At 38.8% G+C, this 23743-nt stretch overlaps 2 protein-coding genes across 12 annotated transcripts in view; one reads left to right on the top strand and one right to left on the bottom strand.

The window, feature by feature from the left end:
* Positions 1 to 8456, top strand: part of Lnx1 (ligand of numb-protein X 1) — a 32093-nt gene extending 23637 nt beyond the window's left edge. Inside the window, exons 9-10 of the mRNA XM_027390899.2 lie at positions 7606 to 7764; positions 8286 to 8456. Of these exons, the coding sequence (XP_027246700.1) occupies positions 7606 to 7764; positions 8286 to 8421 (295 nt within the window). The 3' untranslated portion in view covers positions 8422 to 8456. The remainder of the gene's footprint in view (positions 1 to 7605; positions 7765 to 8285) is intronic.
* Positions 6706 to 23743, bottom strand: part of Fip1l1 (factor interacting with PAPOLA and CPSF1) — a 59287-nt gene continuing 42249 nt past the window's right edge. For 4 of the 11 annotated variants that reach the window (XM_027390901.2, XM_035452146.1, XM_035452145.1 and 1 more), the window contains 5 exons: positions 20546 to 20600; positions 19820 to 19875; positions 13629 to 13848; positions 10333 to 10470; positions 6706 to 9865 (listed from right to left, as the gene is read on the bottom strand). In XM_027390901.2, coding sequence (XP_027246702.1) covers positions 9718 to 9865; positions 10333 to 10470; positions 13629 to 13848; positions 19820 to 19875; positions 20546 to 20600 — 617 coding nt within the window. In that variant the 3' untranslated portion in view covers positions 6706 to 9717. Of the gene's footprint in view, positions 9866 to 10332; positions 10471 to 13628; positions 13849 to 19819; positions 19876 to 20545; positions 20601 to 22518; positions 22546 to 23743 lie in introns of all 11 variants that reach the window. The other 7 variants (XM_027390900.2, XM_027390903.2, XM_027390904.2 and 4 more) reach the window with 4 other exon arrangements.

The following is a 23743-nucleotide window of genomic DNA, read 5'->3' as shown; positions in this document are numbered from 1 at the left end:
TTGAGTATTTTTTTCAGGGAAAGACTATGTCAGAGGTTGATCTTTTCTGCAAAAGGCTGGCGAGCTTGTGCTTAGAGAGTATGGGGCCTTGGCAACCACTCACTGCTGTTGTAGCATAAAGGCAGCCATAGACCATCTGTGAATGAAAGCTTGTGGGCTTGGCTGCCCATGGCTTAGATAGCAATGTACTCACTCAAACACAATGGAGGCCTGTGAGCTCATATGGTACAAAGCTTTTTAAAACTTACAAAGAAACCTAAGAATTGATTTTGGGAATCACGATAGTCAGGGCACCACCAATGTCCACTGCCTCCAGGGATGGGTCAAACTGTACATCTGTGAAGCCAGGTGGCAGGTTAGGTGGCTGTCACACCATTGGGTCACTTTTGTTCTTTAGGGATGGTACATGTGAAAGTCCGGATCAAGCTGTGTGAAGACAGAGCTGTCGCATTCCCTTCCCTCCACATGTGGTCTGGCCCTTTTACTTAATGTTCACATCTGTCCTGTTGTTTCAGCTCTTCAGGGACTCCAGATGTGTCTACTTGATATCTGCTCTTTCTTTATTTTTTTCCAGTTTCAGCTGTTGCCTTGTTTTCTTGGCTTGTTTTCAATCAGCTCTCCCACTCCCTGGTGTTGGGTCACATGGCTGATCCTTTGTGGCCACTTTCATTTCTGAGTGGTTTCTTCTCTTCTGTTTATGGCCTATCTACTACCCTTTCTCGGTGTATCATCAACGATTTTTTTCCTTCCTTCCTTCCTTCCTTCCTTCCTTCCTTCCTTCCTTCCTTCCTTCCTTCCTTCCTTCCTTCCACCTCTACTCTTTGAAACAGAGCCTTGGTATGCAGCCCAGGCTGTACCGAGACTTGCAGCAATACCCCTTTCTCTGCCTTCCAAGTGCTGGGATTATAGGCATGTGTTATGTTACCATGCCTGTCACCATCTTTGAAATCATTCTCTGCATTGAGCTCTTGCTGAATGCACAGAGAAGTTGCTGAATAGGTATTTTAAATCATAGTAATATGATTATCAGTTTCATATTCTATGGAGCCATTTCAGTTGTGTAACATTTTTCTAGTTATTTATTTCTTCTCTGCCACCCCTCCCCACCCGCTCTCTTGTGTAGCATTATTAACTCTGTTGGTTCAAAAATCTTTGAGTGGGATAGTTTTTTTCTGAGAAGCTGTCTCCTGAAGGCTGATAAAGAGAAAGGATCAGAGTCATATTCTAGGTACTAGATCTGTTTGGTATAGGATTTGTATATTGTCCTAAACCAACTGAGGTCAGTCAGGCTAGCAGACTGCTCACAACACCCTGCCGTACTCAGGCTCCTCTTTCCCATGTAAGTATCTGCTTCGGTTCTCACTGCTTTGCACATGTCTGTCGTCTCTGTCAAGCTGAACCTGGGGAAACCTGCCTGCCCACTTCTGGTATGGTCAGAGCAGGCCTTCACTGTGGTTTTGTTGGTTCTTGTCCCACTATCATGCCCGCTCTACTAAATTTCCTCTTTGATGCCTTTTGCCCTTCGACAGCTCTGCTTTATACATGGTTACTCTTAATTTTGCTTAAGATGAACTGCATTTCCACTTCCAGGTTTCCTAGTCAATTTGATAGCGAAACTTAATGCACGAAGGAAACTTTATTCTGCCAGACTGAAACTTGAAACAATACACAAACTTGATACAACTACACTGTACTTTTCAGGCCCCAGTTCTGTCTTGCTCCTGTCCTAGGCAGGACTAAGTAGGTGGTACTCAGGATGTGAGTTCCAGTGGTATGGCTTCAGTTTCCATGGGGTGTGGGGTGGGGATACACTACACCTATAATCTTGAGTGCTCAGAGCCTCAAGAAACCTAGTTTTCCCCTTATGAACACAACAGCATTGTCTTACATGTCTCTAGCCATTTGAGGCAAGTGATGTAGAGTAAGTGATTCCAAATCACACTTTAGCAAAATTCATTTTAACCAATTGTTATACTTAGACTACAAATAAACCCTTAAAATACATACACAGAAATGTTACAAATACATTTCATTTTTCACTCAACAAAACCTAAGGGAAAGTATTTGTCCTAATATATGATCTTGCCAGTCATCTAAGGGCCTCCCCCAATGAAGAAGCATGTGTCAGCAAGCCTAGAATCAAGACAACCATAGCATTGTATCTCGAGATGCAGACAACATGGGGGCAGGAATCTAAGTGATAAGGGGTGCTCTGCTGTGCCATGCTGGCACTGCTTGTGTGGAACCAGTGGGTGTCAGGTTTGGGCAATGGCACAAAATAAGAGTCAGTGATAAAGGAGCAGATAAAAGCATGTTATTAATAGTGCACTTGTTGCTAGCACTGCTCCAGACATTCTGCCAGCTATACAAATTATCAGCTGCCATTCAGCAGGAGACTCGGAGGACACTGATGACATTTTACTTTGTTGGCTCTCAGGGCCCACATTCCACATCTGGAAGTCTTTCAAAGAAAGCATGCTCTCATCTGGACCAGCAGGATAGAAATATGCATTAACTCATTTCTCTTCTTGCCTAAGAATTTAACCCTTTCCTCTCCTGAAGCACCTAACGTATTTTAATTAGATTGCCAATATTGAATGGTAAGGAAACAGGCATCAGTGTTTTGGGGTTTTTTTGTTTGTTTGTTTTGTTTTTTTTCCTAGCTAAATACTTTGGACACTTTCATCATGAGATAGGTCTACTGTGCTGGTACAGTCAAGCCAGACAGTCTAACAGTAGCCCTGAAGTAACTAATGCTTATGAGCACTAAGCAAGAGCCAGGGTCCCTTCCCAGAGCCTTTCATGCTCTCTGCACACTTCGCTCTCTTGAGAATCATAGGCTCTGTGACTCAGTGGGAAACTAAGGCTCAGAGCAGTCATATGACATGCTCACACTGCATGATAGAGCCACAAGCTGAGTCTGCCATTCTTGACTTAGTCTAAGATTTTAATCACATTAAAATGCATTAGTGAATTGGAAGCATCCCTGAGAATGCTAAGCGTAGATTTAGCTTTAGTAATTTATGTCTTTTTGTTTTCTACCACAGAGTAAGTTCTAGAGGAACTCACATAACATTCCTGTACAGGATAGTACAGATAGCTTTCAATGCTGCTTGCCACTTAGGTAGGCTACAATTTCTAGTAATTTTCCTTACCACTTTCCTGTATGATTATGAAGTCCCATTAATCAAAAGCAAAAATGGCTATATCATTTCAAGAGCAAAGTTATTTTTAAGGACACATTGAACATTTGCCCCCAAAACCTACCTATATTCAATATGTAAAATGATGTATTTTAATGTTTACCATAAGGGTGGACCTTTCCAAAGAAAAACATGTCTTATATTTCTGAAGGTCTGGAACTGCTGTTGAGTAACTATTTGCTAATGAAATAATGAGTCCCTTATGTGCTAGGAAAATCCTTTTACAAATTTCAGAATCTAGAGGACAAGAAGATGTCATGATAAAAATATCTATTATTATTATGAAAGTAATAACTAAAGCTCAGAAGATCATTTAATAAGAGCCCCATTTGAGCAGATTTTTTAAAATCCCACTGAATTAGATGCTCTCCTTGCTTGGTTGGCTGAATGTCCCCTAATTAGAGAGATACTTTGTTTATGATCTGAAGTGTAACATAGTAGCAGGGTAGGGCAAACGGGAGAGCAGTAAACACAGGGACCCTAATGTAGGTACAGAGCCCACCTGACCCAGGAGTTAGCCACAGAAAGAAGCTCTACATTACACTCAAGGCTGAAATTAGTGGTAATGTTTACAAGTAAGTTAGGGCAAAAAGCTAAAATATCCGGACAGGGCTAATGAATTTTTTTTTTTAAGGACAGAAACTGGTTACATGGTCAATTTTCTGTTGACAGGGTAAGTTTCATCTACTGTTTTCTCAAACTAGCCATTATTGATTTTCTTCTATGAAAACATTAATTTACAAATTTAGTGCTTTGGATTTGTGATTCCAATATAAAAACAATGATTAACTTTTTTTTATAAAGATATAGGTCAAATTATGACCAAAGTATTCAAAATCAGTTAATTCTCTATTATGTAATAATCCAAAGTAGGGTGAAGGAATCCATGATCTCTGCTGTTTTGACACCATGGGAAAAATCTTACAATTCAATCCAGCTTGGTTGATGGACTCAGTTGACATTGTAAGGCTAAGCTTTTTGTTTTTTAGAGGCAGTGCCTTCCTTGTCTTAGTATGTCTGTCTCAAACCCAGGCAAAACGGTTTTTCAAATGCTTTGTTGAGTAAATTGGTATAGGAGGAAGGTTTGGAGAAAATTTAAAACACAGTAAGATTGGATTTGTGTTAAGTGTTGTCTTAGGGTTTTCTATAGCTGTGAAGAGACGCTATGGCCATGGCAGCTCTTACAGTTTCAGAAGTTCTGCTACATTGTCATCATGGTGGGGAGCATGGCCACGTGCAGGCAGACGTGGTGCTGGAGCAGAGTGCCACATTTTGCAAGCAACAGGAAGTTGACTTAAAGTCACACTGAAGGAAGCTTGAGCAAAAGAAATCTCAAGGCTCACCCTTACAGTGACACATTTCCTCCAACAAGGCCACACCTCCTAAGAGTGCCACTCCCTTTGGAGGCCTTGTTCTTTCATACCACAAGTGTTTTGCCTGCTAAGTAGATGTGTGTATTACATGCATGCCTGGTGCCTGGGGAGGTCAGAAGAGGTTATTTGGATTCTCTGGAACTGGAGTTACAGACACTTGTGAGCTACCATGAAGGTGCTGGGAGCTGAACTCTGGCCCTCTGGAAGAGCAGCCAGTGCTCTTAACTGCTGAGCCATCACTCCAGCTCTAAACCTTTGTGTCTTGAGCAGCTCAAGACTTCTCCTATCAATTCATTCACTGCAATAAAATTTCTCTCTAAGCCTAACCATAACCTCACCGGGAAAAATGACCAAAGCCCTTGCCATTCCGTATACCAAATCTTTCTCAATTAAGCCTAAATTGAGAGAATGAGCTCAGAGTAGGAAGAGAGCTCACATTTACATCCAGAGGGTAAAGTCACTTAATCTCAAAGGTCACTGATCAAAACCAGCTGCCAAGTTTCTCAGTAGGGAATGAAGTAATGCAAAGAAAGGAAAAAGAAAAAAAAAAAAAAAAAAGGCCACCAGTCCCAACCATCCAGCGTGACTCTAAAAGGATTTAACATACTGAGATCTTGCTGATGCAAAACAGGCAAATATTCAACACAGTTAAAGGAAAATAAAAGGGTAGAACATGGGTACCTTCTTGAATGGATGCTACAGGAGGACAAGGATTTTGCATATTCACTTATATTCCACCAATGTCAGGATGGTATATATATCTAAAAGCTGACCCAAAAGCTGATACCTTCTCCTCTATGAAGAGTCTAGGAAAACAGACACACTTGTAACTTAAGTGGAAAACATTAATAATTTTAGATAGTTGTGTTTATAGATGATCAACACAAACTATCTGGACAATTGAATAAGGCCCACAGAAATACCTACTAAAAAAAAATAAAACAGAACACAACACAACAATGGTCCAAAGAATGAGAAGGCTTAGTTTCCGAGACTGCTCTATTAACTATGTTTTAAAGCGTTATGACTGGAAGATTTGATCACACCCCTAGAAAGGAATCATCTAATTACTTTTCTACCAAAAACCAAACAAAAAAACTGGACATATACCCACCCCATGACAAACCTCTATGTCCAAAAATATTTATATTATGATTCACAATAGCAGCAGCAAAATTACAATTATAAAGTAGCAACAAAAATAATTTTATAGTTGGGGGTCACCACAACATGAAGAACTGTATTAAAGGGGGTCGCAGCATTAGGAAGGTTGAGAACCACTGCCCACCAAGATGAAAATGTGTGACGCTTTTCCTAAGGAGTCAATCTGGAACTTAACAGTGTGATATCCAGTAGACCACTGCTCCTACAGGATGCATGTGCTGCTGACAGGAGGTTTACTGGGAAATAAGACAAGTACTTAACAGTAAAAATGAGTTTCCACTAAATAAAATTCACTTATACTTTTTATTATTTCAGTGAAAGAAAATGTACATACAAAGCAAAAATTGGGCATGAAAAAACTTGTATTAGTCAGGGTTCTCTAGATGAACAGAACTGATATATATGGGATTTATTAGAATGGCTTATAGTATATGGCCCAGCTAGTTCAACAAAAGGTGTCTACCAATGGAAGGTCCAATAAGCCATTGGTTGCTCAGCCCCTGAGGCAGGATATCTCAGTACAGGCTAGAATCCCAAAGACTTATTATGCTTTAATGTCAGTGAAGGAATGGAGTTGCCAGCGAGAGCAAGAGCAAGTAGGCAAAGAGAGCAAGATTTTTTTCTTCCATGTCCTTTATACAGGCAGCCAGCAGGTGTGATGCAGAAAAGATCTGGATTAAAAGGGGCAGAGGCAGGCAGATCTCTGTGAGTTCAAGGCCAACCTAGGACAGCCAGGGCTGTTACACAGAGAAACAGTCTCAAAAACAAACAAAAAAACCAAAACAAAAGCAAAAAAGTGGGTCTTCCCACATCAAGTTATTTAATTAAGAAAAAAAATCCCTCACAGGTATACCCAACCACTTGAGTTTATTCCAGATGTAGTCAAGTTGCAACCAAGAATAACCATCACAGTTGTTCAATGATATGGAAGACCAACAACTAGTATAATGACCAGACTCCATTGATTAACATTTCACAAGATCATTTTTATTGATTATCAAAAAGCAATTGATTATTTTAAGGTACAGTCTATAAACAAAACATCTTCATTTCTACCAACATAAAAATGCTATCTTCTAGTCAAAGCAGTTCCTAGACCATAGACACACATATGGTAGACAAGGGATCCCAGAGCCAAATCCAGCTCCCGACACCCTTCTCTACTGCACCACAGCGGTTTGCACTTGGCTCTAACAGCCACAACTACCCTACTGAGGATTCTACTCATTCTTATGCCAGCTGTGGTCTCCCTCTCCAGTTCCTTTTGAACTTTCCACTTCAGTTTATGCCGTGTTGATCTTATTCCTGCAACTCTTCTATTCTTCTTGACCCACTTCCCATTCACCCATGTGAGTATAAACCAGTATTTCCAAAAGTCAATAGAAATTAACAAAGTTCATTAGCTTAAGTTAAAATTATTTTCATTGCGATTATTTCATTGTGAATCATTAATTCAAAGAAAGTTTGCCTTCTTTAAGAATTATGTAAACCCACAAGTAAATAAAAATTATATTCCCTCAGTATGCTCCACTGTGGCTTATCATTAGAAGTATCAAGGCATATCCAATGCTTGATCCATATAAGTCCATGTATTACTTTGCCCTTAGCCAAAGCATAGCCATCTTTCTCAGCAGAGACAAACAGAACACAATAACGAAGTCCTTTTGTTGAAAGAGTAGTGTATTCAGCTATGAAAAAAGAGATCAAACACAAAAACTGCTAAGAGGATGAAAAGTTACTGTCATTTCTGAGGGAGACATATTCATTTACTATTTCACTTTTTTAAACTGTCCAAAAAATGAATGAGAGATGAAGTCACAACTAGTAAACTCAACTGTACATACACTAATTATATTCTATTTCAGGTACTTATACAACTGTAAAGATGTGACACTACGGAGGAATACTGCAGGAAGTCTGGGCTTCTGCATTGTAGGAGGTTATGAAGAATACACTGGGAACAAACCTTTTTTTATCAAATCCATTGTCGAAGGAACACCAGCATACAATGATGGAAGAATTAGGTAAAATAATATTCAAGTATTTTGTTTTCTACATGTAAAAACTTGGCCCCACTTGAAAGAAAGCATATATTTACTATACATTCTTGAAGAGTAAGAAATTAAAACGTGAGTCTATCAGTTAGGTTTAAGAAGTTCAAAATTAAGCTGAGTGGTGGCGGCGCACACCTTTAATCCCAGCATTCAGGAAGCAGATCTCTCTGAATTTGAGGCCAGCCTGGTCTACAAAACAAGTTCCAGGACAGCCTGGGCTATTACACAGAGAAACCCTGTATCCAAAAAAAAAAAACAAAAAAACAAAAAAACAAAAAAACAAATCAACAACTACTGGCCTTGGTCCCATATTACAATTTCCTGTATCTTCGCAAGCTGAATGGAGCTTGTAGAATTTAAGTGAAGAGGGGGAAAAAAATCTAACTAGAATTAAAATGGACAAATATGGCAAACACTAGAACAACCCAAGTCCACTATGAGTAGCTTCAACCATAAAGTAATTGTGATCCCAATCCTGTGTTTTTTCTTAGATGTGGTGACATTCTTCTCGCTGTCAACGGGAGGAGTACGTCGGGCATGATACATGCCTGCTTGGCAAAGATGCTCAAAGAACTTAAAGGGAGAATTACTCTCACTATTGCTTCCTGGCCTGGTACATTTTTATAAAACCAATGATGGATCTTAGAAAACAGAAAAAAGATCATAGGCTAGGTAAAACTGTATTTATCTTGTCAATTTTTATATTTAAAGAATATATTGTAAAAAAAATACCAGAAAAAGTATGATATTGTGAAAACAAGTTAACACCTCAGAGAATGTTTTCAAAAATAAAAACTTACCAGTTTTTATTTAGTGTGGAAGATTTCTCATCACTCCAAACCTTTAAGTTTATATTTTTCTATTCAATAAAAAGTCCATAAAAATCTAAAATGGTTTGTATGACACAATTCAAATCAATTAAAAATATGGTATATGTAGAGTTCAAAAAAAAAAGCACATTACGGGCATTTAAATTTAATGGTTTGAGAGTTAAAATGGGAAATAAATCTTTTCTAAATGACAGCCGTCCTCTTACCTGTGGCTCTAAGTCATTTTTTTCACACACCAAGTTCCAAGCCACTACCGCTGCTGCTCTATAGTCCCTCCTGGGCTATGTCCATATTTTAAGCTTGGATTTTTGGCTTTACTAAGTAATAACTGACCTAATACTACTGTCATTGAGCTTATTTTTATCCTTAATATGGCAATGGTATAAAAAACAACCCACATTCTACTCTACCAATGAGTCTTGGAAAACTGTGAACAGCTGCCAAACTGCCTTGACTCTGGCTCAAACAAACGGCCATGGAGTGGTCCAGTGCTGTGCTAGTCACAACTGTGTCTATACATACATGTGCCTGCTGAAAAGTACACAGCTACATGACAGGGCCACCCAAAGGCCTCCTACCTTGTATGAATTTAGGTATAAAAATGGCCTTATTTAGTTACCACGGACCCAACATTAGAACACCGAAAACCTGCAATCAAAGGCAGTGATATCAAGGAAGTGCCCAAGTTCTTGAACATGCAGGAGTAATAAGATGAAGAGTGGCCTGATTGCAAGAGGAGTCCTTGCAGCACCTTTTCTGCGATAGTATCTGACTACTAGAAAGCTGGCCAAGGTGAATCCTCGACCTTCATCATACTGTGAACACACAGCCAAGCTTAGCTCTAAATCCCCTGCTGACTCATTCAAATTACTTTCTTGGATATAAAGTCATTTCTGTCTTTTACTCTTTAAATATTACAAGACAAAGATTTTTAACTTAACACAAAAAATGCACATTTTTATTTTGGAAAAGAAAAAGTTAACGTTTCATTCTAACAGAACAAGATTAAAGGTATATTTCTTCAACATTATCCAGAAAAATAAGGAGATTTATAACATCTATTTCTGGGACTGACAGACATAAAAGGTGGAGCCTATTCGGCAGGGGCAGCTTCGGCGCTTTCCTGTTCAGGGACGGGCTCACTGCCAGCCTCCTTTCCTTCTTTGCTTCTTTTAGACTTTTTGTGCTTATGTCTCCTGTGACTGTCCCCTTCTTCACTTTCATGACGACGTCTACTGTTACTGCAGGAAAAGGAATTGTGTTTAACAATGCTTAGTAACAAAGTGACAAAATCAATCTGGTCTAAATAATCAATAAGCCTGGATTTAGGTTAAACCCACTTGTTTTCTGATGAACATATTTTGCAGGATCATTTTGCATTAGAATTTACACAGATTATGTTATGGGGTTACCTTCACCCACACCATCCCAAATTCCCCTCTACCAAAGAGATAGTATAAAACAAAGGAAAAAACACCCAGATATCTTATTTTGTCTGAGAGACATTAAAAGAAATGTAATCTTGTTCGATTTGAAAATTGCCATTGATGCCCATAAGGAAGGAACTACGACAGACTGTTCCTGGTCTTTTACTTAGAAACAGTCTTATCTCTCAGTTGGTTATTGGAAGTATTTTCGATTCCTAAAGGGCAGACTGTCTTTGCCCTTCCACCCGAAAACTAAGGTGGGTCACTATTAAAGAGCAAACCTGCGAGAGGACTTGTGTCTGGTTTCTTCCTTCTCTCTGTGACGTCGTTCTCTGTGTCGTTCTTCTTTTTCCCGACTAGCTCTATGGCGCTCATAGCCTCTTTCCGCATATTCCCTGTATCTGTATCGCTCTTCATCACTGAAATGGAAGCGGAACACCGATATTAAGACTATTAATTTAGCTGACTGTAAGAGAAAGAGCTTCTTAAGCCTAACAGAGGCTTGCAGGCTAACTTCTTATATTGGAAAACAAATATTTCATGAACCAAGCCACAAATCAGTAACACACCTAACTTAAGGAAACAGCACACTAGAAAAGTGGCCATATGTTGTTTACTTCTGCTCTGTGCCATCACAGTTTTAATGACAGGAATCATATTAGTATGTCACATTTTATTTCTGGAAAAAAAATGACACCTGAAATTGATTTAAATTTTAATCATCAGGTTATTTCTTTTTGCTCCTAGTTTACAATTAAATGGATTTATATTTCTCAGACATCTATAAAGAAATTTTATTTGCAACATACTGGCCATATGGTAAAGATACTAAGAATGTATGTCTCACAATGGCTTCCACAATAGGAGGCAGGTAGATAATTTTTTCTAAGTGCCTGATATTTACCAGAAGAAATAGTGTAATTTTCCTCCTGTGCAGAAGGATACACATGAAGACAAGAGATACATCAATGCCTGCATACTGCACAAAACATACGAGCTGGACATCCTAGCTACTTTATCTATATTGCTCTCTGTCCCCACCCCACTCCACCCCATCCTCACCCAACTCTGACACATAGCTAAAAACTTCAAATGCACAAATATGAGTTAAAGCTCTATTTTCTGATTTTGGATAGAATTAGAGACTCACAAAACAGAAATGATTACCATAGTTAACAGGTTTTTTTTTTCTCTGACGTTTCCCTTCTTTTATATATCCCTTAACTGACATTCTTTTCTCCATTTTATTAATCCTTTAAGTCTTTCTTTTTTTTTCTTTTCTTCTCATTATACAGCAAATGAATTCACTATTCTTGCCTCACCTTCCCAAGTGCTGGGATTACACACATGTACTACCATGCCTGGCTTTTCTCTTTTTGTATTTCACATGGAAGTCAAGATTTTTTAAAACCTAGTATCAGAAAATTCTGTCATTGTAGAATACTGCCAAAAAGCTTCAGTTTTCAAAAATATGTCCAATACAAATAATTATCAATTTGTACGCAGCAACAAGATGTTCACGAACTTGGGTGGGAATAATAGCATCAGGGGAAAGTAAGTGGTATAAAACAACAAACCAGCCCGTGACCACCTAGCAAAAGGAGTGGTTCAGTAATAATGTTCAATGCCAGAACACACTACTGCCCAAATAAAGATCTGGGATATATTAAGATTGTAAAACATTTCATAAAAACATGTTTTAGGGCTGGAGAGATGGCTCAGAGGTTAAGAGCACTGGCTGCTCTTCCAGAGGTCCTGTGTTCAATTCCCAGCAACCATATGGTGACTCACAGCTATCTGCAATGGGATCTGGTGCCTCTTCTGGTGTGCAGATATACATGGAAGCAGAATGTTGTATGCATAACAAACAAATAAAATTTTTAAAAAAACAAAACATGTTTTAATGTGCACATAAACATATGTACATGTATGGGCACACCCATGTTTTTACCCTAAGGAGCATATCTTTAATAGGCAGTATACCATGACAGACAGTGCAGAGCGGCAGCATATCCACAAATGCCCAGCACATTCTACCTTTGCCACTTCTAACCCCAGAACCTCACTCCTTGAAATGTGTTTTCTCACTTTTAACTGACAGTCCTTTTTAAGGTTTCTATAAAAGCAACAAAAATATTCATCAAGCTCTTAGTGTGAGAGTAGGCAATCAATAAATGGAATTTTGGGGCCTAACAGGGAGTGGGCAAAGGCACTTGCTGCCAAGCCTGACAACCTAAATTTGAGCCCCAGGTTCCATATTGTAGAATGATTGAAATGACTCCTGCAAGTTGTCCTCTGACCTCTAAAGAGGCACTATGGGAGAAGCATGTGCACACACAGCATAATAAATAAATAGAACGCTTCAAAGAATTTAGTACCTAATTTTTCAGAAGCAGACCATTTCCTACAAAGGTTATTGGGCCTCTAATAATCTCTCTCCAAGGCAAACCAAAGCAGCACAGCGGCAAATGAACATTACAATTAATTCCATCAACAAATGAGGTTTCTCTAATGACTCAACTAGGCTAAGGAATGAAGGCCAGTTATTTTACAATTTTGTCATGTGTAGTCCCTGTTTCTCCTGCCCTTGCCCCAAAGCCAATTCTTGCTAGCTCTGAGGCCTTTAGATTCCATAGGCAGCAGTCACACAATGGGAACCTAAGAAGAACAGACTGCTGGTGAGTGTCCCTGCATGGAACAGCAGCACCTCCTCCACCCATTTTTGATAGGTGCAAGGGCTCCTCCAGGGCTGGAACTCATTAGAGCACATTTCAAACATTGTACAGCACCCGGCCTTCTTTCTGGCCCATAATTAAAGGGCCTTAAAAACAGATGTTAAAACTGGTCTCTCATTTTCAAAACAATGACCCTGTAATTTGTAATGCAACATGTACTTCATATATTTTGTTTTTCAACATTTTTGTCAGTCTTTAGAAATAAAAGCTTTCACTTCCCATGTGTATTTCCAAGTTCAGGTTTTCCTAGGACAATTCAAACACAGAATTTGTCTACCTTGGCCTTTCTGACCTTAGCCTTTTACTCATATGTAAGTAGAGCATGTAAGTCTTTACTACATCAGGACCTGTGCATATGAGCGAGGACCCCTTTATGATGACTTAAGAGAACTGCAGCAGCTCTGGAGAATTCCTTTAGATGTGGCCCACCGATGGAAATTTAGGTGCACACAAAGAAATTCCAAATGCTAAAGTTAGCTTATTTATGCTTAAAGAAAAATGAATATGATACTCAGTAAATCAGAATATCTTTAACTCACTGTACATATTGAAAGTGATAATTTTATTTTAAAATACTATATATTATCAAGTAATTAAACTTAAAGAGAAATTAGTTTTAGGTGACAAGACAGAAATCTGTAAGGGATTAAAATTCCGGTAAGGGTCAAGTGAACAACAAGATTTGAAACTTACTGCTTATGATAATGGGGTCCTCAAGAATGAAAGGAGTATATGATCTCAAATGACTTTTCTAACCACGCCTTGAGCATTCTTTTCCCAGTGACATCAAATCAAAGTGCAAAGTACAAATGAAGTGTGCAACACCCTCACACCCGACAAACCTGTTGAAAACGCTGGGGGTGGGGCTGTGATCCCGCTCCCGCTCCCTCTCTCGGGTCCGCTCTCTTTCTCTGTCCCGGTCTCTGTCTCTCTCTCGGTCTCTGTCTCTATCTCTGTCTCTGTCTCGGTCTTTCTCTCTTCGTGCGTAATAGTCCCACTGTTTGGTAGTGTCCACAAGGCTAGGCCATGAGGGAGCGGAACTGGTAAGATGGGGGAAGGCAACTAAAAGAAAAAGCACATTGAAATAAAAGGTTATGGAACTCTGACACTCTCCACTCAGCAATAAATTTCCCAATATCAAAAGCAGAAACCAGAAGACACTAGAATATCTTTGAACTATTAAGAGAAAATGAAATACAAGAATTCTATTTTAAAGACTTAGGTGTAGCTCTCTGAGTGAACACCTTTGTATAACATACACTCAGCAATGGGTTCAATACCCACATGTACAAAAAAACCAAAAATACCACAACAAAAAACTCAAAACAAAACATTTTAACAATAAAACAGATATTTGTAAACAAACAACAAAAAGTAAAGCAAAGCAAAACTTATTATCCAAGACAATGAAGAGAAATTCTTTTAGAAAGGAGACCTAAAATGAAAATAGCTGAGAAAATAAACCATATATTCCTTTTAAGAGGGCTGGAAAGATGGCTCAGCCATTAAAGGCTAAGCTCACAACCAAAAATATTCCTTTAAAGAATAAAATAATGAATTTTAAAACAATAGTAAGTTACCAGAGGAAAACTAAGATACATCATCTCAGCACTGAACAAGAAGAGAGTTCATGTATTATTTACATATTATTAAATACCCGCAACAAATTTCAAGAGAAACACCACAAAAATGGGAGGTGTATTCATAAAGAATAAACAACAAAAAACTGTAGTCGATCCACAAAGTCATGGAAGGGATGGAAATGGTAATACAAACATCTCAATAGCCACAATTAAAAACAACAATGATTCCATCAGTTACAAGATAGAGCTTGTTGACTTTTACTTTTAAAAGTCTATATTCTGAGGGCTGGAGAGATGGCTTAGTGGTTAACAATACTGGCTGCTCTTCCAGAGGACCTGGGTTTATTTCCCAGCACCCACATGGCAGCTCACAACTCTAACTCCAGTTCCAGGACTCCCCCTACCGGTGTCCATGGGCACTGTATGCACATGCTCATAAACACATGTAAGCAAAGCATTCATATACAGAAAAGTCTCTGTAAAAGTCTATATTCTGGATATATGACATAAAAACACACAGGGAAAGGATTGCGTTGGGGTGGCTTCATAAAGACGAAGGGGTAAGAGTACTGGCTAGTATTCCAGAAGACCTAAGTTTCATTCCCAGCAACTGTATGGCAACTCCTAACCATCTTAATTCCAGTTCCTGGGGATCTGACTCCTCTCTGGTTTCCATGGGCACCAAAGAAGCTCGTGGTTGGTGTACAGACAAACATGTAGTTAAAACACCCATACTCACAAAATAAAATAAATTTTATGTTTTGTAGGAAAAGAAACTGGGTCTATTATTATGAAGTTTTAGGTCATAAGGAGCATGTCCTCCAGGATGATTGTGGGTATACATGTCTTCTTCTTTTACTCATTTTTGTCCTGACTAATGTTTTGCATCACTACATAATTCACAATTAAGTCATGGGTTTGTCTAAGTTATGAATGAGAACCTCTAAATCTGTGAGAAGAAAGAAAGAAAGGAAGGAAGGAAGGAAGGAAGGAAGGAAGGAAGGAAGGAAGGAAGGAAGGAAGGAAGAAAAAAGCTTCTCTCCTAATAGTCCTGTAAAATCTATTTTTAAATGAGGTCTCATTTCAGAAGCAGTCTTCAAATCATACCCAGAAAAAGTTATCATGTTACCTTGCTCAAGGAATGAGGATGAATTCTACATTCTATAGTAAACAAACAAAAAAAGGTAAAACAGAACCATATTTGTTTTTCTTGTAAAGCCTCATTTGGCTGGGATAAGGAAAACCTCTAACTCTCTTTTACTAGATTTTACAATTGGCTTTCTAATTAAAAGTTTGTCCCTGGGAGGAGAGCTGGGAGTGGTAGAAAGATGGCTTGTACAAGACCCTTGCGCTTCCTTATAATAAAAATATACACTATACTCACAGTTCTTAAAAAGTACTATCAGGCTGAGTCAGTGATCAAGAATGGCTTTCAGATATGGGCTAGTCACTGTGTTTCACTTGTACTGAAGCAAACATACAAGGGACAGAGTGACAGAAAAACACTCAATGCCATTAATAAAAGGTAAAAAGAAAACAAAGGAATTCAACGAGCAGTGCTATTTGAATGCTTACATATTGTCTAAACTTCAATACCAGCTTCCGTTTACATGAGGAAAAGATTGGGTATTTTAACTCATCTAAGATGCTGAACCAAGACCCCAACACAGGAAACCACAATTCCTTCTCACTGCTTCAGGGGTAGAGCAAAGGAAGGTAGCTTCTAACATGCTGGAGAATGTGGTGACTATAAAAATGAGAGCTTACAATGGGATACTCAGAAAGAGCAGGGCAAAGTGCTCCAAGGCGATCCCCCAGCCTTAGGGGAATGCTTTACTTTCAGTTTAATGACTGAGGACCTCCAAAGGGCTTATGACTAGAAAGAGAGCAAAGCAAGATTCCAACTCAGGCACTGTGACTAGAAGAGGAACACAGCCATACATTACCTTTAGGGGACTGAAAAGCAAATGTAAGTAACACAATTAGGTCTGAAACACCCCATAAGAGCTTGTTAAAGGTACTCAGAAGCATATCCCCAGGACACAGATTCCAGCACAGAAATGCCTTTGAAATTCATTAAAATTTCTTCCACCTTCAATGGAAGAAACAGGGTATCCATCATAATGTCCACCTCTGGATTACTTCTCGTAGGAAGAAACCACAGCATGCTACTCCGAAACAACACTTGTCAGGATGCTGCTGAGGTAAAGGCAACCGAGAAGCAGCATAGCTAAGAAAAAGCTTTCTGCTCCCTTATATTTGCCCACAGGCCTGAAATCAATCCACAAAAGCTCAGGGTATCCCTTGCTCTCTTGACTAGGAAGAATGCAAACTGACCACTGAAGACTTTTAGCCTGGACACCCCACCACTAAGCTCCTTTATTTATTAACAACTTCATTTCATTATCTTTCCAGTAGTAGGGTTTGAAGCCAGACCCTCTTACATGCTGGCCAAGCATTCATCATGGAATCACAGCCTGAGCCATCTATTCAGTCAGTTCATTAGTTGGTGAGGGCACCCTTAATTAAGGGTTATTTACAGGAACATGGATGGGGGGCGGTTATTTACAGGTACATGGGCAAGTGGACAATTCACCAATGGCTATGAAATGCCACAGAAGAAAATGCCTCTCCCTCCCTGAGCAACCATTAACTGGCTTCATACATAGCCTTAGGAAATGGTGGGGCCTCTTGGGATCTTTGATGGGCCAGTCATTACAGGTAATCACAGTTGATGTGAGTTCATGTATGCGTGCATGGCCATGTCATTCCTGGAAGATAGACACTGCTTTACAACATTGTACCTTATCTCCTCTGATGTTATCTGAACCTTGCAAGGGTGATACAGATGTCCATTTAGGGATGGACATTGAAGGCACTTTTGGTCTCTTATTGCCTTTGTTACTGATGCCACATAAACCAGACTCTCCTAAGCCTCTGAGTCTTTCGTGTCACACAAGTGATACAAGCTAATAAACATGTTCTTCTCTTCCTGTCTGTCTTTGGGAGGATGTCTCACCTAACAACTGTGCATAGCTTTGTTTTCCCACCCATGTACATTCTCAACAGCTCCTACTCGTTCCCCACGTTCAAGAAGGCATAGCAGCTATCCCAGCCTTTCTCGGCACCCTGGAAGTCCATAATTTCCTCACAATTAATAGGCAGAAGGGGGCATTTTCCAATGTCAATCTAGCAACTTTAAAACTCCACATTCAGATTAACAGAAGCCTCATAGCCTGGTGGCAAGCATTCCTACTCCATAACATTGCATAGAGATACATTTGGTTTTATTGAGCTTCAAAAAATGCTGTTGTTTTTTTGTTTTGTTTTGTTTTGTTTTAATAAACTGAAAGTTTGTCGAAATCTTACATGATGGAGCAACCTATGTACCAACCAACATCAAAGTCTTAACTCTTTCAATTCTATGAAAGCTGAGCAAGGTAAGAAAGGTATAAATATCAATTTGAAGACAACAGAAGTTAGATTGTAATGCTAAAGAATCTCAGCAAAGTCTGGTGCAAAGTACAGAGAAGCTGCAGCAGGCTATCTAGAAGTCCAAGAGAATCAACGAAGGCTGGCTGCACTAACCAAAGGATTTTCAGTATAGAGCAGTTTTTTCCTTGAAGAACATGCCATTTAGAGATTTTACAGGTAAAGACAATCAAGTCTGGATGCAAGGTTACAGTAGCCAGTGACTTTAAGTTAAGTCAATGCCCAGTTACCATTCACAAAGTTCTAGGGCTCTTCCAGTGCTCGGTAAATGCAATGAGGCCTGGGTGGCAGCACACTGTCCACAACTTGGCTCATTAATTATTTTAAATTCACCATGAAGACCTACTACACAGAAAAAAAGACTGCTTTCAAAATTCTTCTGATCACTGACAATGCATCCAGTCACTCAAGAGCTCTGATGGAAATGTGAGCTCCAATTCATATTGCTTACATGTCTGCAAACACAAAAAACAGTCTGCAACCTGTGCTCAAGAGTAACTAACTGTATTTCAAGTCTTAATTTCCTAAGTCTTAATTGATTCCTTTGATAAAACCAGAACACATAAATACATAATGGATGCCATTAACAATATTCAGGATTTAGAAAAGGAGGTAAAAATACTGACATCAACATGAATGAGCAAGAGAGACTTGGAGGGAGTCAGGACTTCAGTGGATGGAGCAAGCACCTGCAGAGAGGAATATGGAAGTGGAGCTTGAAATGTTCTGTGTGGAAGAGCAAAGAGTAGTTGCTTGAGATGGAATGTGTTCTAGTGAACACTACAGAAGTATCAACTGAGTGAATAGGACATAACCTTAGTTCTTGAGGTAGTGGCACTATATGAGAGGACTGACTCCATCCTAGTCCTCCTATTCTGGGGGAAAGTGCCATCAAATAGAATCACATTGCTACAGGACAACCCTTCATAGAAGATACAACATACAGTAAACTTCACTGCAATGTTAAGATACTGCCACAGCAACTCTAATTGTTAGTAGCCACCCTGACCAAGTCAAAACTCTCCACAAGCAAAAAGATTACAACTCATGAAGGGTTCAAATGATCACTAGTATTTTTTTAGCAACTTTTTTTGTTTTAAATTAAGGACTATGTTTCTTTCAGCATGACATTGTACATTTACAATGATTAATATAAACAAACATCACTTTTCTATGCACTGGGAAATAAAAGGCTCTACACAATGTGTTTTATCATGTTTGTTTTACTGGTCTGGTCTGGAAACCAACCTTCTCTATCTCCAAAGTAAGCCTATACTGCCGAGTGTGAGCAGGAGCTCTCGGGGGTCCAGCCACACGTCACTTTCAGTTCATAGGCCTACCACTTCCTCTTAACCCATGCAGGTTGTTACCAACTGTTGTTCCACCCTTTCAGTTAGGAGCCTCCTTTCACTCAATTCTCAAGAATTCTCAATACTCTTCTGTCTGGTCACCTGCCTATCTCCTTACTGACCAATGTATTTGGTAAGAATACCACTACAACTCACCACATCCTTAAGTAAGTACGATAGGTAGCTTTAAAAATAAATAAAAGAAGGAAGGTATCGGAAGTCTTTGTTGTGGAGAAAGATGCTACAAATAAAAAGAGTGTGTATGGGGGTGCAGACACATGACTTACAAAAACCTAAGTCAGTGAAAAGAATGGATGCCATGACTCATGGACAATGAGACTGAGACAAATCCTAAATCATTTCATGAAAAATTTCAGGAAAAGCTCAACTATCCATACTTGTTGTGCCACTATTTTTTTTAAAACATCAATTGAAAACTAAAGTATATTCTCTGAGGTAATCTGGCAGATATATAGACTTCACTCTTTCAATTTATTTTTCTTACTTGCTCTGTAAAGATGTTATTTTAACCCATTTTAACATGTTTCTATTTCTTTACCAATACATACTTTACTGATTCCCAGTGGATCTGGGTGGCAAGTAACTTACCATTGCCATATGGAAATGCTCGTGCAGAACGGCTGTCATAACCAGAAGAATGGCCACTGTGGATGAAAGAAGTATCTTAGGTCCAAAGCAAATAAGTACTCAATCTTACAGTCCAGTACAAATGAAAAGACAGCAAAGCAACAACATTTAACTTTGAAACAATTTGTTACAAGGTCTTGCTATTTTCTTTTTTTTTGGTTTTTCGAGACAGGGTTTCTCTGTGTAGCTTTGGAGCCTATCCTGGCATTCGCTCTAGAGACCAGGCTGGCCTCGAACTCACAGAGATCTACCTGCCTCTGCCTCCCGAGTGCTGGGATTAAAGGCGTGTGCCACCAATGCCCGACTAGGTCTTGCTATTTTTTAATGTGACAACATGGACTTTTTCACCTCAAAACACTAAGACAATCAATTTCAGCTTTCTAAGTAAAATATAGGGAAATTCTGAGGCTAACAGAATGTTTGAGGTTTAAAACTTAATCTTAGAAAAATTGGTTTTAATGCCTCTAACTTGGTTATAAATTAATCAATAGTACCTTTCCAACAGATACAAACACATTATTGATTTCTAACAGACTTTTTATTTTCTTTGTCCTATTTTGATCTTAGGCTATAGTTACATTAAAGTACTTAATATAGACTAAACATGAATTAACAAGCAGGTGCTATGTGTAAACATTAGAAAATATTAGCAAAGGTTCAGTTGCAAGAGTATCGGCACTGCTTTACCTTTCTATTGTTGGTATAAGAGATGGAGGAGGAGCTCCAGGTGGAGGAGGGAAACCTGAAACATTCAACCAGAATATAAGATAATTAACAGGATGTATGTAATGTCAAGAGTGAAACAGTTGCTGAGTATCACTAATATTTTCTGGGGACACAAACGTGCTTCTCTACGTCATTACGAACAGGAAAAAAATAGAGCTGAAACTTATAAACAGTTTTTTAGAGCAATAATGTTAATTAACAGTCTGGTCTAACACACAGAGCACAAATTGTCAGGACACCCGGTCTTATTTTCAGCACCACACACAGCCCATTTTGTGCATATAAGAAAGTTAGTCTCAATGCCTTACCTTTTCCACATAAAAAAACAGTAGTAGTTTTGCCATCAGATTATGTTTTGAAGGAACACAAATAAAATAGCATTTACGTCATTTAAAAATAGTCTGAGTTTCAGATTTATAGAAATTTCCTTAAAGTGTATAATTTGTAAGTAAAATCTACCAGTAAATATATGTGTTCATAGCAAGAACATCTGCCATAAAATGTTTTAAATAACACAACCCCAATGAACTACTTTACAAAGCAAGGCACATAATGGAGGCAAATACTTTGCCACTTTGTATTGTGAGGACAGCACTCTCAGCCACTTGCATAGCTAAATGAAATCCCACAGAATAGCACGGCTAAAGGGACCTCAGCAGTAGTCTTCTCTATACTTCCAAAGCCAGAATGTAACAGTGTCACAGCCAAAGACTTCAGAGTTCCACAACTTCTGATACCTATCTTCCCCCTCCCCAGGTTTTAACACCCTCCACTACTAGGAAATGCATCGAATTCAACAGTTTCAATCCTTTCGCCCTCTGGTTCATGTCCTGATGGAGACAAGGCCACTACTATACCCTCATTGTCTTCTACTTATTGGCAACTGTCCACTAAGGCTCCTCTCTGGGGACATGAATCCCAGTTCTCTCATTCCTTCTCAAAGCTTCGTTTCATCAATCTTCAGTCTTGCCTCAAACTATTTCAAGTTTACTGTGCTTGTCACTCTGTCCAGTTTTAGCATCTGTAACTCTTCTACTATATCAAAGCAGGCCCACGTTTAGCAGTTACCACAGTAGTCCTCAAGTCCACATCCTACACGACACAGTTTCACAGCCATACAATTACTTAGACTAAAAAGACACAATAATCCTTTAGACCTCCCCTGGCCAGTCTTTCCTCAGCCACACCCACACAGTCAGTGACTATACTCCTAGCTAAGTATGTACACTAACCTTTGCAATCTAAACTTCCCTTTCTGCTGCTCATCCAGGTCACCTAGAATTGAGACCCACTCTTCTCAGCATCATCACTAGTCATCTTCATACTCCTTGGTTTTTTACACTGAACTCAGTAAATATACTTTCTATTGGGTTCACCATTACACAATAAAAAGAAATCACTGACAAAAATGTAAAAAAAAAAAAAAACCACTGAGCTACATAACCACTATTGACTACACCATCACAATGCCCAATTAATTATCACTCTAAGAACAGGTACTTGACTACTTATTAAGCCATACAACTGCTGTGTAGTTCAGAACATATTTTCTCATGACAGTGGGTAAACAATCAGAAGCCATGATAAAAATCAAGATAAATTATTTTTCTTTTCTCTTTGAGTCACACACGAAAAAAAAAAATCATTGGTCTAAAAAGCTTTTCAAACAGTGATTTTATTTTGTATCTTCTATGGTTTCCCTCTCAAATTGATAAGGTGAGAACATCTATTTCTATAGAAATGGATAAGACAGGCTTAAGAAAACTAAATGTCTTAAAACCGGAATGAAGCAAAGGCAGAGCTGAAAATAGGACCTTGAAATCCCAGTGACCTAGTGCACATTCTAACCGCATCAACACCGTCCCTCCTGTAACTATAAGCTTGAAATTTCATGTTCATTAACAATGATGGAGAAAACATGAAAAAAGTTTTACCTGGAGGTGGTACAGTTATTGGAATACCTAAAAAACAAGTGATGAAATTTAATATAGTAACTGGATTTCAGAACCTGGTATGTTTTATGCCATCACCACAACAAACTTTGAAATAAAACCCCTGTCTCAGCATCCTGGCACAGCACTCAAGAGAAGCGCTCTGTGTTCTTGCAGACCAACAATTCAAGTACAGCATCCAACTTCCCTGATGAGAGCCAGTCTACCAACGCCAGAGCAAGACTGCCCCACTAGCTGCAATCACAAATGAAGTTAAAAGGCACATCACTTAAAAATATCAAACGTGGTAATGTTGAAAAACTCACTAAGTTGGGTCATCAGAAATGGATGGTGTTAGCTTAACACTTTAAGTACTGCAGGTAGGGAAAGATTATGGCTATCATTCATTTCTGTAAACAAAGGCCAGCGTGAACTACCTAAGTGTGAAGACTGTTTTTTTACTACTGTTGCTAGGAGTTAATACTCTTTGACTTGTAGCAGGCACAGGAAACTTCTATATAAACACATGCATACACCGATACCCACACATAATATTAACATAAACAGATGACTGCCTTGTACAGGTGTTGGCAAACTAAGAGTGTCTCTTGATTCTTTGTAAACATCACAGCCTTTAAGAAATAAACTATGCATGAACATTTTAAGTTTACACTGCTGAAATGTCCCTGTTAAGTACTAAGCAACTAAAATTAAATTCTAATTTTAAATTTAAGAAACACATGAAAGCCAGTGTATGACATATAAACTGGAACTACTTTTAGTTGAAAAATAATGGTCTCAAAGTAAGAAAACAGGAAAAAAATTCAAACAACTTTTTCATTAAAAGTTTTATATTACAAATAAATTCAATCATTAAACAGTTTATTAAATCTTCTTTAAAACTGTGTCAAAATTAGCTCAAAGGGCGGGAGCAAATTCACTTACTAACTGCATGCAAGTGAGCAGAAGCACTTTCAGATGTTTTCGTGACCATGGAGAGCTGCTGCTAGTTGACTGTAAGCTGTTCTGAGGACATGTTTTACCGGAAGAAGGCTGTCATGAATAAGAGCTTAAGGCAGCATATGTCCTTAAAACACAGACTCAAGTACCTGATCCAACCCTATGAAATAAAAGGCTATGAAACCAGCAAGAGTGAAAAAGTATGTAAGGCAGCCATGGTGGTGTTCCTAACCTATCAACCTAACCCATAAGTAACCCCATTTCCACA

This window comes from Cricetulus griseus (genome assembly GCF_003668045.3).
Source record: "Cricetulus griseus strain 17A/GY chromosome 1 unlocalized genomic scaffold, alternate assembly CriGri-PICRH-1.0 chr1_1, whole genome shotgun sequence".
Lineage (NCBI taxonomy): Eukaryota > Metazoa > Chordata > Mammalia > Rodentia > Cricetidae > Cricetulus > Cricetulus griseus.
This window is presented reverse-complemented; position numbering and strand designations above follow the sequence as displayed.